The following is a 19,046-nucleotide window of genomic DNA, read 5'->3' as shown; positions in this document are numbered from 1 at the left end:
GCTCGCTTCAGGGACATCCCATTGAGCCGAAATTAAGGTGTGCATGGCATCATGCATGTGGAAGGTTCTAGGCGGGCGCTTCGTCCCCAGCATAATGGCAGAGCCAACAGGGGCTGAGGGAGAGACGTCCTCTGGAGAGGAAATCTTCAAAGTGTCCATGGCCTGTATCAACAGGTTGGGCAAATCCTCTGAGCTAAAAAGCCGCGCTGCAGAGGGGTCATCCGCTCCATCCGAGCGGGGATCCGTCTCCTCCAAGGAATCCGCAAAGGACCGTTGGGAGAACTCAGATACGCTGCCCTCATCTACATCGGAGGAGACAAAGTCCTCCAAGGCCTGGGAATCAACCCGAGGGCGTTTACCTCTGGGAACCTCAACCTCTTTACCAGACGAGGGAGCAGGGGCAGCGTTTTGCATAAGGAAGGCCTGATGCAGCAGCAAAACAAACTCGGGGGAGAAACCCCCCCAGACTGTGCACTTCCGCAGCCTGGGCTACAGCCCTAGACGCACCCTCAACCGGCGCTCGCAAGAGCGGGGGAGAGACATGCTGCGCATCCAAAATGGCGTCCGGCGCGACACTCCGTGAAGGAGCCGCGCGGGAAGAACGGCGCTTAACTTTAGCCGCTTTTATGCCGTCGCCCAAATTAAGGGCGTTCATGGCATTAATGTCTCCAACCTCAAGGGCGGCCCAAGAAGAAGTCGTCCGAGCCGCGTGGCCGGCCAAGATGGCGGAGGCGAGGAGCGGGGGATGGGCGTTTATGGCGGGAAAAACCGCCACACCGGAGGAAGGACCGGGACATTCATCGGTCACGAAACTGTCACCCAACAAGGGCGAATCAGGCTTTAAGACCCCCGCATCCCCTCTAGAAGCGCTCAAGCGATCCGGGGAGCGACTCTTTGCGCCCTCGCCCTCCGACGCCATATGCCACGAGGAGAAGAATCGGGGAACCCCCTGCCCGCTATAAAAAGGTAAAAATTACCTGCTTCTTGCTCCGAGCTGTAACGACCTGGTGTCCCAGTGAGTAGCTGCAATAAACGTTTAAATAAACGTCGAAATAAACGCCTTTAAGGACGTTCAAAAATTTTTTTTTTTTTTTTTTTTAACGGAGCCAGCGGGAGGGGGGAGAAAAGGAGGGACCTGGCACCACCAGGTTTGCACTTGCTCAAAAGAGCCCTCAACCCCAGGCACTCAACAAAACCTAAAAATTAGGCTTGGAGGCCTAGCCAGAGCTGCTGCTGTGTGTGACCACCACCTGCTGAGATAGAGAACATACTGAGGAGTTTCCGGCAGCACATGACCACATATAGGGAGGCAAAAGTTTGCTCTCTATCTCCACCTGCTGGTAGATGGACACAACCCACCAGTCTATGGATTGATCAGCTTGATGATATGGAAGGTAAAATTACGTATAATCATACCTGATAATTTTCTTTCCATTAATCATAGCTGATCAATCCATAGACTGGTGGGTTGTGTCCATCTACCAGCAGGTGGAGATAGAGAGCAAACTTTTGCCTCCCTATATGTGGTCATGTGCTGCCGGAAACTCCTCAGTATGTCGATATCAAAGCTCCATCCGCAGGACTCAGCACTTAGAGAATTACACCCACGAAGGGACACTCTGCCCAGCTCACCACCGCCGAACGGGGGAGGGGAATTAACCCAGCTCATCCCCACACAAGTGGGGGAGGGGAATCCGTCCAGCTCATCCCCGCGGAGCGGGGGAGGGACACCACACCCGCCGATGCGGGGGGATCTGGCTTATCCTGCAACCGCGGGAGGAGCTGACTGACCCTAACACCGCCGAAGCGGGAGGGGTACAAAGCTGCCCTACAGCCGCACGAAGCGGGAGGGAGTGCCGGCAGAATTTTAAGTCTCAATCCAGCCCCGTAAAACGGAGGGGAGAGGAATGCAGCAGCTCACTGTAACACAAACTCGTCTTAACTCTTGAAGAATCCAAGTGAAAAAACTTGAACACGAAGTCTTTCTGAAGTAACTGAAGACTAAACTTAAACCTGAAATGCAACCAGAATAAAAATAGTACAGATATCTGGGAGGGGCTATGGATTGATCAGCTATGATTAATGGAAAGAAAATTATCAGGTATGATTATACATAATTTTACCTTCCATATCATCAAGCTGATCAATCCATAGACTGGTGGGATGTACCGAAGCAGTACTCACCCAGGGCGGGACATTGAAATCCCTGACCTCAACACTGAAGCTCCAAACCGGGCCTCCGCCCGTGCAGCCACAGTCAAACGGTAATGCTTGGAGAATGTATGAGCCGAAGCCCAAGTTGCCGCCTTGCATATCTCTTCCAAGGAGACGGATCCGGCCTCTGCCATCGAGGCCGCCTGAGCTCTCGTGGAGTGAGCCTTCAGCTGGATAGGCGGCACCTTCCCCGTGGCCACATAAGCCGCTGCAATGGCTTCCTTGACCCATCTTGCCACTGTAGGCTTAGCAGCCTGCAGACCCTTACGAGGACCTGCAAACAGGACAAACAGATGATCCGATTTCCGGAAATCATTGGTCACTTCCAAGTATCTGATGATGACTCGTCTCACATCCAGATATTTAAGAGCAGAGTACTCCTCTGGGTAGTCCTCCCTACGAAAGGAAGGGAGACAGAGCTGCTGATTCACATGGAAGCGAGAAACAATCTTGGGCAGGAAGGAAGGCACTGTGCGAATAGTCACTCCTGCCTCAGTGAACTGCAGAAAAGGCTCTCGACATGAGAGCGCCTGGAGCTCGGAAACTCTTCTGGCTGAAGTGATATCCACCAAAAAGACTGCTTTCAACGTCAGGTCTTTCAGAGATGCCCTCGACAAGGGTTCAAAAGGCGGCTTCTGCAATGCTCTTAGTACCAGGTTGAGATTCCACGCAGGCACCACTGAGTGCAGAGGAGGGCGCAGGTGATTAACTCCCTTGAGAAAGCGCACCACATCTGGCTGCGAAGCCAGGGAAGCACCCTTCAGGCGGCCCCTGAAGCAAGCCAGAGCCGCTACCTGGACTTTAAGGGAACTGAGCGACAGGCCTTTCTCCAGACCTTCTTGCAGGAACGCCAACACTGAAGAAATTGGAGCAGTGAAGGGAGAAAGTGAGCCTGCTTCACACCACGCTGCAAATATACGCCAAACCCTGGCGTAAGCAGTAGAAGTAGAGCGCTTCCTCGCTCTCAGCATAGTGGCGATGACCTTCTTCCTCAGACGCTGCCGCTCAATAGCCAGGCCGTAAGACCAAAGGGGGAGGGATCCTCCATCACCACGGGACCCTGATGTAACAGGCCCTGCTCCACTGGCAGCCGCAGAGGATCGTCGACTGAGAGCCTGATCAAGTCCGCATACCAGGGACGCCTGGGCCAATCCGGACCCACCAGGATTACCCTGCCGGGATGCTTTGCCACCCGGTCTAGCACCCTGCCCAACATGGGCCAGGGCGGGAACACATAGAGAAGCTCTTGTGTCGGCCACTGTTGGAGAAGAGCATCTACTCCCAGGGATCGAGGGTCCCGTCCTCTGCTGAAAAAGCGCGGCACTTGGCAATTGGCCGATGACGCCATCAGATCTAGGCTCGGCTGGCCCCAGCGCTTCGTGATGTCCAAGAACGCCTGAGCACATAGCTGCCACTCTCCGGGCTCCAAGGTATGGCGACTGAGAAAGTCCGCCTTGACATTCATGACTCCGGCAATGTGGGCCGCTGAAAGCTGCTCCAGGTTCGCTTCCGCCCACTGGCAAAGATTCATAGCCTCCTTGGCTAGAGGGGCGCTCTTGGTACCTCCCTGGCGGTTGACATAGGCCACAGCCGTGGCATTGTCCGACAGGACCCGTACAGGCTTCAACACCAGTACCGGGATGAACTCCAAAAGCGCCAACCGAATGGCTCTGAGTTCCAGGAGGTTGATAGACCACTTTGCCTCTGCAGGAGACCAGAGCCCCTGCGCAGTCCTTCCCAAGCAGTGGGCTCCCCAGCCCGACAACGAGGCGTCCGTCGTGACGCCAATCCACTCTGGGGTCACCAGAGGCATCCCCGCAGACAACTTGTCTGTCTGCATCCACCAGCTCAGCGCCTTGCGCACTGCTGGGTCCAAGGGAAGGCGCACAGCATAATCCTCCGACATCGGAGTCCAGCGCTGCAGCAAAGAGTGTTGAAGTGGTCTCATATGAGCCCTGGCCCAGGGCACAACTTCCATCGTGGCCGTCATAGAGCCCAACAGCTGCACATAGTCCCAAGCACGAAGGGGAGAGGCTACTAGGAACTGGTCCACCTGAGCCTGAAGCTTGACAATCCGATTGTCTGGCAGGAACACTCTGCCCACTTGGGTGTCGAATCGAACTCCCAGATACTCCAGGGACTGAGTCGGGCGCAGCTGGCTTTTCTCCCAGTTGATGATCCATCCCAGGGAGCTCAAAAGAGCAACTACCCGGTCCACAGCTTTGCCGCACTCTGCATAAGAGGGGGCTCGGATCAACCAGTCGTCCAGATAAGGATGGACTTGTACCCCTTCCTTTCGTAGGAAGGCCGCGATGACCACCATTACTTTGGAAAAGGTCCGCGGAGCAGTAGCCAACCCGAAAGGGAGGGCTCTGAACTGGAAGTGTCGTCCCAGGACTGCAAAACGCAGAAAGCGTTGATGAGGAGGCCAGATGGGAATATGCAGGTACGCTTCCTTGATGTCCAAGGATGCCAGGAACTCTCCTGCCTTCACTGCCGCTATAACAGAGCGGAGAGTCTCCATGCGAAAGTGCCGCACTTTCAAGGCCCGATTGACCCCTTTGAGATCGAGGATAGGCCGGACAGAACCTCCTTTCTTTGGTACCACAAAGTAAATGGAGTAACGTCCCTTGCCAAGCTGACTTTCTGGCACCGGAACGACCGCGCCCAGGCGGATCAGATTGTCCAAGGTCTGCTGCACTGCCACAGCTTTGACCGGAGACTTGCAGGGAGAGAGTACAAACCCGTCTTTTAAGGGTCGGCAGAACTCTAGTTTGTAGCCGTCTCTGATGACTTCCAGCACCCACGCGTCTGAAGTTATTGTGGTCCACTCGCCCAGAAACGAGGACAGCCGTCCTCCAATCTGCACTGGGGCATGGACCAAGACCCCGTCATTGGGTACGAGACCCTGTGGGAGGACCGGAGGGAGCACCTCCGGGACGGCGGTCTCTGCGAAAGGAATGCTGCTTGGGGGAGAAATTCCTCTTGAAGGAAGAGGGGGCAGAGGAACCCGACTTGCCCGGGCGGTACCGACGGGCTTCCTGCAACCGTCCTCTGGAGGTACCGGGACGAGTACTAGCCCGAGCCCTGACCTCTGGTAATTTCTTGCCCTTAGACCTGCCGAGATCGGTCACGATTTTGTCCAGCTCGACCCCAAAGAGCAGCTTGCCTTTAAAAGGCAACCTAGCCAGGCGGGATTTAGAGGCGTGGTCAGCAGACCAATGTTTCAGCCAAAGCCACCGCCGCGCAGAGATTGTCTGAGCCATGCCTTTCGCTGAGGCCCTCAAGACATCATACAGCAAGTCTGCCAAATAGGCTAAGCCCGATTCCAGGGCCGGCCAATCAGCCCTCAAGGAATGATCCGAGGGGGAAGCCCGCTGCACCATAGTCAGGCACGCCCTGGCCACATAGGAGCCGCAAACTGAGGCCTGCAAATTTAAAGCAGCCGCCTCAAAGGACGACCTTAAGGCCGCCTCCAATCTTCTGTCTTGGGCGTCCTTTAGGGCCGTGCCACCTTCCACCGGCAACGCCGTTTTCTTAGTCACCGCAGTGATTAAAGAATCCACGGTAGGCCACAGATAGGCCTCACGTTCACTCACAGCCAAAGGATAGAGGCGGGACATAGCCCTAGCCACTTTAAGGCTCGCTTCTGGGACATCCCATTGAGCCGAAATTAAGGTGTGCATGGCATCATGCACGTGGAAGGTTCTAGGCGGGCGCTTCGTCCCCAGCATAATGGCAGAGCCAACAGGGGCTGAGGGAGAGACGTCCTCCGGAGAGGAAATCTTCAAAGTGTCCATGGCCTGTAACAACAGGTTGGGCAAATCCTCTGGGCTAAAAAGCCGCGCTGCAGAGGGGTCATCCGCTCCATCCGAGCGGGGATCCGTCTCCTCCAAGGAATCCGCAAAGGACCGTTGGGAGACCTCAGACACGCTGCCCTCATCTACATCGGAGGAGACAAATTCCTCCAAGGCCTGGGAATCAACCCGAGGACGTTTACCTCTGGGAACCTCAACCTCTTTACCAGACGAGGGAGCAGGGGCAGCGTTGTGCATGAGGAAGGCCTGATGCAGCAGCAAACAAACTCGGGGGAGAAACCCCCCAGACTGTGCACTTCCGCAGCCTGGGCAACAGCCCTAGACGCACCCTCAACCGGCGCTCGCAATAGCGGGGGAGAGACATGCTGCGCATCCAAAATGGCGTCCGGCGCGAAACTCCGCGAAGGAGCCGCGCGGGAAGAACGGCTCTTAACTTTAGCCGCTTCTGTGCCGTCGCCCAAATTAAGGGCGTTCATGGCATTAATGTCTCCAACCTCAAGGGCGGCCCAAGAAGAAGCCGTCCGAGCCGCGTGGCCGGCCAAGATGGCGGAGGCGAGGAGCGGGGGATGGGCGTTTATGGCGGGAAAAACCGCCACGCCGGAGGAAGGACCGGGACATTCATCGGTCACGAAACTGTCACCCAACAAGGGCGAATCAGGCTTTAAGACCCCCGCATCCCCTCTAGAAGCGCTCAAGCGACCCAGGGAGCGACCCTTTGCGCCCTCGCCCTCCGACGCCATATGCCACGAGGAGAAGAATCGGGGAACCCCCTGCCCGCTATAAAAAGGTAAAAATTACCTGCTGTCCGCTCCGAGTTGTAACGACCTGGTGTCCCAGTGAGTAGCTGCAATAGACGCTTAAATAAACGTCGAAATAAACGCCTTTAAGGACGTTCAAAATTTTTTTTTTTTTTTTTACGGAGCCAGCGGGAGGGGGGAGAAAAGGAGGGACCTGGCACCACCAGGTTTGCACTTGCTCAAAAGAGCCCTCAACCCCAGGCACTCAACAAAACCTAAAAATTAGGCTTGGAGGCCTAGCCAGAGCTGCTGCTGTGTGTGACCACCACCTGCTGAGATAGAGAACATACTGAGGAGTTTCCGGCAGCACATGACCACATATAGGGAGGCAAAAGTTTGCTCTCTATCTCCTCCTGCTGGTAGATGGACACAACCCACCAGTCTATGGATTGATCAGCTTGATGATATGGAAGTGCGCATTACTAATGTTAGATTATTGGTGGTAAAAACACTTCCAACTGTCAAGATCCTGAAAATCACATTAATACTCCTTTGCAAACATGTAAACAATGTGACTGGTATGGGGAGTTGGGCGAAGTAGAAGCTCAAGAGAAGGGACACAGTATATATTCACTAGGATAAAAGACAGAAAAAGTAGAAGTCTTTCTTCCTCTTTTCTGAGGCCTTCCAATCTCTCTCACCTTGCCTGTCTAGGAGTAATGAGGGAGTTAACAGGCAGTGCAGCTCAGCTCTAACATTTTTATTTTGTTACATTTGTACCCCGCGCTTTCCCACTCATGGCAGGCTCAATGCGGCGGGCAATGGAGGGTTAAGTGACTTGCCCAGAGTCACAAGGAGCTGCCTGTGCAGGGAATTGAACTCAGTTCCTCAGTTCCCCAGGACCAAAGTCCACCACCCTAACCACTAGGCCACTCCTCCACATAGGACCCTGGAGTTAAACAGATTGGGATGCGGAGGACAGACTAAATTTCTTAACGTGCCATTGTTTGGCAAGGGGTATACCCAAAAGAGGCTATCTAGTCTTGACTCTCCCCAATGCACCTAGTAGCGCACATTAAGGAAACAGCTTACAGTAATCCTAAAATCCTATACACTCAAATTATGTAGATTACTCAAAATACCAAGCCATTTGCTTTTCAGCTCTACTACAATTTGTCTCTCATAGTCTTCTAAAAAAATTGTCTTAATATTTTTTCTTTTAATTAATGGAATAAATGGCCACACTCCCCTTATTTATTATTTTTTTTAAAGCTGTGTACTCTTAATCTGTTCAGGTTTTGCATTAAGTTTTGATAGTGATAGCTACAGATTCAGTAGGACAGGAGTAGCAAAATAAAAGGAAAGGGGAAGATACTAGATTTAATTCACACATTTTTCAGCAATAGTTCAAAGCGAGCAATATTCAGGTTCAGTAGGTACCTGTTTGTCCCTGGAGGGCATACAATCTACAAGGAATTCTCGGCAGCTTGAAATGCTAACATCCCTTTAGTGGTTAGATAACAGAACAAAATCTTTGAATTTGCCTCTTAGTTGTACACCGAGGGACCTACCAATGATTTTACCAGTACTGCTACTTGTACTGCTTTTTATGGAACATAGTTGAAACATTCCAAACAATCCCAAAATTATCTCTTGGAAAGGTGAAAGTCTACTGTGGAGGTGGTGCGTAATGTGTGATCCAGCAGCATTTACACAGTAAAACCAGCCTTATAAAATAAGTTGTCTACTCACCTTTGTAATACCAATGTTTTGTTATAACACGAAGTTCTTGCTTTCTCTATTTCTCTTTCCAGCTCTTTAGTACTATAATGAGGAAAACATACAGCAGAGAATTTGGAAATTCAATCAACCAATAGCTATAGAAGAAGAAATCCATAAAGAACAGCAACAACAAAAATCAAAATGTTGAAAATCTCAGAAACCTGGCCTGAAGAAGGCATTGCCTTCAAAAAGCTAGTCAAAAAATGTATTCAGTTAGTCCAATAAAAACAGTATCATCTTATTTTATTTTTCTTGTTATGTTTAAATAGGTGGGAAAATGTGGGGTATAAATATAACAAACAAACAAATAAATTACCATTAAAGTGGGCTAACAGGGCAACCACACTATTTTATCAAAGCTGTAGAGGAAAGTACAACAGCTATATAGTATGAAACAGTTCACACTGAATACTGGTAGCAATAAACAGCCTTAGACTTTGTAAGGGTGTTATTTTTCCAGAGGAGTTAAAAACACAGGATCTTCCCCATGAGTTGGAAGCATGGCTATGTGGGAGAAGAATGGATATGGGGCCCAACAGAACCAAAAGTTTACTAATTTTTGATGCCCTTTATTTTGCTTGGTATGAGTTTCACTGGGATTCAAACTCATGATCCTAGAGGGTAGAGCCTACAGGTGTAACCAGAGGCACTATACAGATGGCTGATAGAGCACATTGGATTTTAATGTCTAGATTTGTAGGGACAAAGCATGTAGCACTACAATCAAGCACTATGGGAAAATTAGGTTCTTACCGTGATAATTTGCTTTCCTTTAGTCACAGCAGATGAATTCATTAACTGATGGGTTGTATCCGCCTACCAGGAGGTGGAGATAGAGAACACTGAAAGCACATGATGTTCCTGGACGCCCAGCCCCCTCTGCCTTCAGTATATGAAATTCCCAAAGCAGAGTGAATAAGAAAGGTAAAATAACAAACTTTCCTCACGGAGAACAAACGCCCCTGAACCGGAGCAATAACCAAACAAAGGAGGGACGTTATCAACCTGCTGCAATAAAAACAGCATGTAGTAACTCTGATAGCTTGTCTTCAAGTACTCCTGATGAGACACAATGTCTGTATGCAACATCTGTACAAAAACTAAAAAGTCAGACAGGGAGGGATCATGGATTCATCTGCTGTGACTAAAGGAAAGAAAATTATCAAGGTAAGAACCTAATTTTCCCTTCCTTGTCATCAACAGCAGATGAATCCATTAACTGATGGGATGTACCAAAGCACTCCCTAAATAGGGTGGGAACAGGGAACTCCGCGAGCAAACACTTGCACTCCAAAATGCGCATCCTGCCGCGCTACCACGTCCAGCCTGTAATGCCGCACAAAAGAGAGCTGAGAAGCCCAGGTAACCGCACGACAGATCTCTTGAAGAGAAAAGACACCCTTTCAGCCCACGAAGAGGACATTGACCTCGTACAGTGCGCTTCGGGTAAGCAGAAAAAATGAGTTCCTTAAGCCAGCGGGCTATAGTGGCCTTAGACGCCGGAAACCCCCGTCGGGGACCTGCCAACAGAACAAATAAATGATCAGAATTCCTAAACTCATTTGACATCTGCAGATACTGCCACAGAGCCCTGCGGACATCCAAAAGGCGCAATTGCCCAAAGGAGTCCAGAAACTCCTCCTTACAAAAAGGAAGGAAGAAAAATGGGCTGGTTCAGGTGAAAAGCTGAAACCACCTTAGGCAGAAAGGAAGGCACCGTACAAACAGTTACCCCGGATTCTGAAAACTGTAGAAAGGTATACCAACAGGAAAGAGCTTGAAGCTCAGACACTCTCCTTGCCGATGTCATTGCCACTAAAAAAAAACTGTCAAGAGTCACATCCTTCTCAGAAGCCCGTTTAAGAGGCTCAAACGGAGATCGCTGGAGCGCCTTCAACACGAGCCCCAGGAGGATGGAGATGAAGCGCCCCTCTGAGAAATCGGACAATATCCGGATGAGCAGCAAGGGACAAGCCGGACTCTTTCCCCCGGAAGCAGGCCAACGCTGTCACTTGAACTCGAAGGGAATTGTAGGCCAGGCCCTTTTGTAGCCCGTCCTGCAAAAAGTCCAGCAAAAGCGAGACAGCCTTTGGAGTACACCACGCATCAAAAGTACGCCAGATCCGAGCATAAGTTGCAGAGGTAGACCGCGTGTGAGCCCGCAAGAGCGTGGCAATAACCTTATTAGAATAGCCCTTGTCCCTCAATTGCGCCCTCTCAAGAGCCAGGCCGTAAGACCAAAGCGGCAAGGATCTTCCACAGTCACCGGACCCTGAACTAACAAGTTCGGAACCCGAGGCAAAGGAAGAGGCGCATCCACCAGCGATCCGCGTACCACAGACGCCTTGGCCAATCCGGGGCGATGAGAATCACCAATCCTCAGTACAGGCAAATCCGAAGCAGCACTCGCCCTATCAAGGGCCAAGGAGGGAACACATACAGGAGGCCCAAGGGCCAAGGTTGAGCCAGGGCATCCAACCCTGCCAAGCGAGGATCTCTCCTTCTGCTGAAAAAGCGAGGGACTTTGGCGTTTACGCTTGACTCCATGAGGTCCAAGTCTTGAGTCCCCCATTTGGCACAAATCTGAAGAAAAACTTCTTCCGCCAGTTCCCATTCCGCCGGGTCGATTTGATGTCTGCTGAGGAAATCGGCTTGTACGTTGCTCTGACTAGCTATGTGAGCCGCAGATCTGAGACGCCTCCGCAGCCAGGGCCCTGCACTGAGTGCTGCCCTGACGATTGATGTAGGCCACTGCTGTCGTGTTGTCCGACAGAACTTGGACAGAAAGACCCTTCAGCGTCCTGTGGAAGGCCAGAAGAGCCTGGAATATCGCTCTCAGTTCCAAGCGATTGATGGACCATCCCGCTTCCGCGGTAGACCACAGACCCTGAGCATAGCATCCCCGGCAATGAGCTCCCCAGCCCAAAAGGCTGGCATCCGTTATCCCCAGACACTAAAACGGAAGAGCCGGTGGCATCCCCTGCCGCAGCATGCTGTCGGAAAGCCACCAATCCATACTGCGCTGGGCCGCAGGAAGCCACCTTAGTCTGCGTTGGTATTCCTGGGAAATCGGAGACCGTTGCTGAAGCAGAGCAAGCTGCAGCGGCCTCATGTGAACTCTCGCCCAGGGAACCACCTCTATGGTGGCCGTCATCAATCCCAGGAGCTGAATGAAGTCCCAAGCTCGAGGGTGAGGCATCCGCAGGAGCAGGCGGACCTGATTCTGAAGCTTGAGACGCCTGTTGTCAGGAAGAAAAACAAACCCCGAAGCCGTGTCGAACCGGACCCGCAAATACTCGAGAGACTGAGAGGGGAGTCAGGTGACTTTTGGGCATATTGACTACCCAGTCCAGAGTCTGAAGAACTGTAAACAACTCTGGCTGTGGCAAGTCGGCTTTCGTCTGCTGAATCCGCTCTAATGAGCCAGTCGTCAAGATAGGGGTGAACTCTGATACTCTCTCGCCTGAGAAAGGCAGCCACCACTACTACCATCACCTTGGAAAAGTCCGAGGGGCAGGTGCCAGGCCGAAAGGCAAGGCGCGAAACTGGAAATGTTGGCTCAATACCGCAAACCGGAGAAACCGCTGTTGCGGCGGCCAGATGGGAATATGCAAATATGCTTCCTTGAGGTCCAGAGACATGAGAAACTCTCCTGGCTGTACCGCAACAATGACGGGGCACAGGGTTTCCATGCGTAAGTGTCGCACTCCTAAGGCCTCGTTGACTCTGCGTAAGTCGAGGATAGGTCTGAATAACCCGCCTTTTCGAGACACCACAAAATAGATGGAGTAGCGGCTGCAGCCGCGTTCGGCGGGAGGAACCGGAACCACCGCTCCGAGCTTCAGCAACACCGGCAAGGTCTCGTTTACCGCCGCCCGCTTGACAGCAGTGCCACATTGGGACTCCAGAAACGCATCTCCCAGCGGGGCAGCGAATTCTAGTCGGTAACCTTCACTGATCAGGTCCAGGACCCACCGATACGAAGTAATCTTGGTCCACTCCTCGAGAAAGAGGGAGAGACAATCCTCTACTGCGGGAACCGATGAGTGGACCGGCGCCCCATCATTGTGGAGGACGCCCCTGAACTCCTGGTGTTGCCTGGACGCCGCAGCACGTTTGTCCGAACGAAAGGATTTCCTCTGCTGGAAACAGGTACATTGACCAAACCCCGCAGAGCGCCACGGGCGATACCTGTGAGCTTCGCGAAAACGTGGCCTGGAACAGGAGGGAAAAGAAGGACTTTTGGAAGAAGGCCTCGGCCTATCCTCAGGCAACTGTTGGTCCTTAACAATCTTCTCCAAATCCTCCCCAAATAAAAGAAGGCTCCGAAAGGATAACCTCACCAGCCTTTGTTTAGAGGCCGTCAGCTGCCCAATGCCGGAGCCAAAGAAGAAGGTGGGCAGCAACCGCCACCGACATCTGCTTAGTCGAAGCTCTGACCAGATCATAAAGAGCATCAGCCAAAAAAGACAGTGCAGACTCCATACGCGGGCCGACCTCAGTGAGGGAACCCGCTCCATCGGCAGGCTGCTAAACCGCCTGCTGCAACCAGGAAAGGCAGGCCCAGGCTGCATAGGAACTGCAAATAGCCGCCCGTAAGGAAAGGCCCGAGATTTCAAAGAACCGCTTCAGTGCGGATTCCAGCCGCTAGCCCTGCATATCTTTCAAAGCAACTCCTCCCTCCACCGGGAGAGTAATCTTTTTAGTCACAGCCGTGACTAACACATGCACTTTAGGCATCCCAAAGAGGGCCAACTGACTTTCACTCAGAGGGTAAAGGTGACACATAGCCCTGGCCACCTTCAAGAGACCATCAGGGTCAGACCATTGAGCTGAAATAAGCTCTTGGATGCATGCATGCATGGGAAAAGCCCGAGAAGGCTTCTTAGTACTAGCCATCCTAGGATTAATAGAAGAGGCAGCGTCCTCGTCAGGATCTTCAATACAAAAGGCCTTTAAGGCATCAGAAATGAGAGCTGGCAGCTCGTCACGGTGGAAAATCTGAACCGCTTTAGGGTCATCCAACTCCTGTGGCAAGCAGCCACCCTCGTCTGGATCATCAGTCCGTGATGGCCTGCCCGACTCCTCAGACTCCCCAAAACTAGACCACAGGGGAGAACAGGGTGAAGAGTCCCCCTCAGACAGGGTATTCACTCGTCTACGCTTAGCGTCAGCCACAAGCTCGGGGGAAGAAATAAAGTCTCCAGCAGGCGCTGAGCTATCAAGAACTGGAGGCAACCCAGTCCGAAAGGAATTGTCAGGAGCCTCAGGGAGTGCTAACATAAAAGCCTTATGCATCAGCAGCACAAATTCAGGGGAGAAAAACTCACCCTGTACCTCTGTCCCCACATTGGGGGAAGCAGAGGCAATAGCTCCTCTAGAAACCTCGAAACGAGGCGTCCCCCTGCACTCACACCCCTCCGCAAATGCGAGGGTCGAGTCACGCAGCGCCTCCAAGATGGCGCCCGCTGCCTACTCCGTCGGGAAGACTCACCGCCCGCCATGCTCGTGCCAGCATTAGCATCTAGGCAGCATGAGCTGCAAAGCCCCGCTGCTGATCTGAGTTTCCCACAGTGGGAGCAGTGCTTAACCCCTTCAGCAGCCATCAAATACAAAAAACAAAATGGTGCCTTTGCGCTAAAACTTACCCCACACAGAGCGCTGTCAGCGGGAACCTCCCTGGAGGAGCTGGGCACCACTCTCACCTCAGGAAACCAAGTCAAATGAGCTTCGGTCAAGCTGCACTGAACCAGGAGCTCTGGAGAAAGCCTCAGAAATTGCCACGCTGAGAAAGCGAGCCTCTCTCTTTTTTTTTTTTTTTTTACCTGTGAGAAAAGTTAGAGGCAGGCAGCCACAGAGGAACTCAGGGAGGAGGGGGAATGGGATAAGGCAGGGACAGGGAAATCCAAGTATGCCTTTAAAGTGGGCACCACCAGCCACAACACCCCCCTGCTCTACTGGCAAAGCACAGGAGCCACCCCAGGCAGAAATCCAGGAGCTGAGAAAGCGACGTCCACACCTGCTGGGAGAGAGATATACTGAAGGCAGAGGGGGCTGGGCGTCCAGGAACACCATGTGCTTTCAGTGTTCTCTATCTCCACCTGCAGGTAGGCGGATACAACCCATCAGTTAATGGATTCATCTGCTGTTGATGACAAGGAATCTACATTATGAACTTGACTTTTCACACACTTAGGCCATGTCAGTTTCCTTGCAGAGGCTTGTTCCTGTAATAGACCTCAAGCACACTGCTGACACATCAAGGCTAACTGAGGCAAAACTGTTCACAACAACGTTTGTTTACTGTGCTGGGGACCTTCATGGACAAGAAGAAAACATCTATGGTGGCAAGAACCGGGTCCTTGGGCCCCCAAAGACAACACTGGAAAACACCGGACTTTGTTAATCTACTAGTCAGCATGGCATGAAACCAGAGGAAAGTGTATAAAACCCCCTTTCATAAGGTAATAGCTAGCTGACATCTGAGGTAGTTGACGTGAGGGCTGCTAAGGTTCCTTAAACATATGTGCACACACCCCTCCCTGCCTGCATGATCACCTGCCTGGGTACAGCTACCATCTGCTGACCAGCCTGGGGTCTCTGCTGCTGCCTTGCCTGATTGTAAGGTGAAACCAACTTGCCAGTCTCTGTCTCCCTACGAATCCAGTGTTTGTGAGTGTTACCATCTGTCAGGTTGAACTGCTTTCTCCTTAGTGTTTAGGGTGTCAGGTGCCCTATAAATTTCAGGATTAGTGACTAGTGTGAGTTATCTTTGCCTTATTTTACCATTAGTGTAGGTGACTCTGCATAAGTATTATCTCTGATTATATTTGCTGCCATTATCTTTTAACAGCTTTTCTATTTTTCTAATACCTAAGCCTGGTGTCCTTTATTCTCAATGTTTATAATTTGAACTGTTCTGAATTTGGATTGCATGAGTGGGATGTTGTGATCTAATCCCAGAATGCTAAATTACCATTGTCATATTTGTACTTCCCTCTCTTTGCCGGTCCTTTAACAAGGTGATGATTGTTTTTAGTCCCCACAGATTGAGTTGGGTCAAAAGGCAGAGAGAGAGGATGGAGTCTACTTTTACAGTCCAGTGATATCATGTAACATGCTGAATAATGGACACAGTATGTGATATTCCTGTGGTGAAAAAGTAGAATGCTGAAGAGAATGAACTGTCTTCCTGATATTGCTGGAATGAGAAAATACACTGAATGCCAACTCCTGCTTGGTGTCAGATCATAGGTCATTTTACTTGTATATGCTCATAGAAGGGATTGAATCTTTGAAGAAGTTGGAAATTATCTGTCCAGATAATTCTGCATTCATTTATTGTGACCACAGTGCGTGCTTTGCCATGGATTCTAGGACTATTCCTTTGTTGCGTGGTGCGAGTTTTTTCTTTTTTGCAACTTAGGAATTGCAGTGCTGTAGAAATGGGGGGAGAAGTGCAACAGTCTTTTATATAGTTGAATGTAACTGATGCCTTCTTAGTGCAAGTTACCTTTAGGGAGACTGAGCATTTCTCTACTCCTCAGAGGGATCACAATTAAAGTGTGTGCATGAGGCAACAGAGGATAGACACTTGCCCTAGGTAGAGCGCTGTTTTTTTAAATATTCACCATCATGGTTGTTGTCCTGCTGTAGAAGTGCCCACTAGAAGATTAGCAAGGGATAGCTGTCCTAAACATGTGTCAAAGGAGCTGGATATAGCTCTGATGTGGTGCCGAGGAACCAAATATGTGAGCTGTGATGCAATTTTATTTATTTACTGCATTTGTATCCCACATTTTCCCACCTCTTTGCAGGCTCAATGTGGCTTACATTATGCCGCCATGACAATCGTCATCAGCGAAATAAGAAGAACAAAGTATTATTTCAGTTAAGGTACATAGGATATCATGAAAATTAGAAATAAAGAAAATGATTAATACATTAAAGATATGCAGAGAGTAAAATGACAATATGATTAAAGTAACCAATTTAAGGAATTCAGTGTTGATTGTTCTAATACAAATGTGAAATGAGTCTTTTATGAAGAATTCACTAATCCTGAAATTTATAGGGCACCTGACACCCTAAACACTAAGGAGAAAGCAGTTCAACCTGACAGATGGTAACACTCACAAACACTGGATTCGTATTATAGGTCTTGTTGAATAAGCTCGTTTGCAGTGACCTCCGGAAAGTTGCTAGGTCGTGTGTTGTTTTCAAGGTCTTCGGCAGTGCATTCCAACGTTGCGCGCAGACTTCGCGCCTTCTGTCTCGCTGCACCCTACGCCTGGAATAAACTTCCTGAGCCTCTACGTCTTGCCCCATCCTTGGCCACATTTAAATCTAGACTGAAAGCCCACCTCTTTAATACTGCTTTTGACTCGTAACCACTCGCCTCCACCTACCCTCCTCTCCTCCTTCCTGTACACATTAATTGATTTGATTACTTTATTTTTTGTCTATTAGATTGTAAGCTCTTTGAGCAGGGACTGTCTTTCTTCTATGTTTGTGCAGCGCTACATATGCCTTGTAGCGCTATAGAAATGCTAAATAGTAGTAGTAGTAAGTTGGATGCATATAATGATTTGTATTTGAGTCCTTTACAATTAGGGTAATGGAGGTTTAAGAAAGTACGTGAAGAACTTTTAGTATTTCTTGCTGGTAGGTCTATTAGGTCTGACATATAAGTCGGGGCCTCTCCGTGGATGATTTTGTGAGCTAAGGTGCAAATTTTGAATGTAATTTGGTCTGTTAATGGAAGCCAATGTAATTTTTTCCTAAGGGGTCTAGCACTTTCGTATTTCGCCATTCCAAATATGAGTCTAGCTGCAGTATTTTGGGCTGTCTGAAGTCTCTTAATAATTTGGACTTTACATCCGGCATAGATGGAGTTACAATAGTCCAAATGACTCAATACGAGTGATTGCACTAAGTTACGGAATACTTCCTTTGGGAAGAAAGGCTTCACTCTTTTTAACTTCCACATTGTACTGAACATCTTCTTTGTTACATTTTTCACATGACTATCTAATGTAAGGTTACAATCAATTGTGACTCCTAGGAGTTTCAAGGTGTCTGCCACGGGAAGAGTGTGATTTGGTATATTTATGTTAGTATAATTAGTTCTATTGTAATGCGATGAGAGGATAAGGCATTGTGTCTTTTCCGCATTAAGTTTCAATTGGAATGTATCTGCCCATGAATTCATTATTTGGAAGCTATGGTTGATTTTATTTGTGATTTCTGATAAGTCTTTTTTAAACGGGATATATATTGTAACATCATCAGCATAGATGTATGGGTTTAAACCTTGGTCGGATAGTGATTAGGCTAATGGTAGCATCATCAAATTAAAGAGGATTGTTGAAAGTGGCGATCCTTGAGGCACACCGCATTCAGGTTTCCATGGTGATGAAAACGGTAACGGAATTCAAACATGCATGGAATATGCATAAAGGAATCCTGTGCAGAAGGAATGGATCCTCAGAAGGTTAGCCGAAATTGGGTGGCGGAGCAGGTGGGGGGAAGAGGGGTTGGTGGTTGGGAGGCGAGGATAGTGGAGGGCAGACTTATACGGTCTGTGCCAGAGCCGGTGATGGGAGGCGGGACTGGTGGTTGGGAGGCGGGAAATACTTGCTGGGCAGACTTGTAAGGTCTGTGCCCTGAATAAGGCAGGTACAAATCAAGGTAAGGTATACACATATGAGTTTGTCTTGTTGGGCAGACTGGATGGACCGTGCAGGTCTTTTTCTGCCATCATCTACTATGTTACTTTATAATCGATTCTGCCATCATCTACTATGTTACTTTATAATCGATTTTGATATTACTTGGTAAGTTCTTGCAGTTAGGAAGCTTCGGAACCAATTCAAAACATTTCCAATGATTTTAGCATTGTTCTCCAGTTGGGGGGTTGCAGCTTTTTGTGGTGGTGGTGTGTGTGTGTGGGGGGGGGGTTATAGTGAGCAAGGACATACTTATCCTGATGCTAACTGAACATTGTACTGGATTTAAAAATGGGATTAGCGTGTACTGGGTTTGAAAAGGGATCAGAATATATCAGACATGGAAATTTATTCCAGGTAAGGTCCCAAAAGGGATCCCTGGAAATGACAGACCAAGCTGGGAGAAAATAAGGAAAAAACAATATAACAAAGTAAATGACAGAAGATAAAGATCCGCCCAACAAGGCGACCAAAACCGCACAACAATGTTGCACACTGACATTTTACTTGCTATCAGTCTTAAGGTATCTTTCCCTCCCCCTCTGAGTTTTACTCCTAGCTTACGACTTGAATGTGATATAATGATATAAAACACCAATATTTGTTCTTGATTTATTCTTGCTATTTTTGGGTCACACACATTAGAAGTCTGCCCAGCACCAGTCTTACTTCCCAACTGCTGGAGTTGCCATAGAAACTCACTCCAGCCTGTCCAGATCTGTTTTTCCATAAAATGGGACGCAGACCGTAGAAGTCTGTCCGACAGT

At 49.7% G+C, this 19,046-nt stretch overlaps 1 protein-coding gene across 1 annotated transcript in view; it reads right to left on the bottom strand.

Annotated features, from left to right (window-relative positions):
- Positions 1-19,046, bottom strand: part of CENPH (centromere protein H) — a 95,505-nt gene that overhangs the window by 58,225 nt on the left and 18,234 nt on the right. Inside the window, exon 4 of the mRNA XM_030192285.1 lies at positions 8,522-8,593. Within this exon, the coding sequence (XP_030048145.1) occupies positions 8,522-8,593 (72 nt within the window). The remainder of the gene's footprint in view (positions 1-8,521; positions 8,594-19,046) is intronic.

Source organism: Microcaecilia unicolor, chromosome 2 (genome assembly GCF_901765095.1).
Source record: "Microcaecilia unicolor chromosome 2, aMicUni1.1, whole genome shotgun sequence".
In the NCBI taxonomy this organism is placed as follows: domain Eukaryota; kingdom Metazoa; phylum Chordata; class Amphibia; order Gymnophiona; family Siphonopidae; genus Microcaecilia; species Microcaecilia unicolor.
This window is presented reverse-complemented; position numbering and strand designations above follow the sequence as displayed.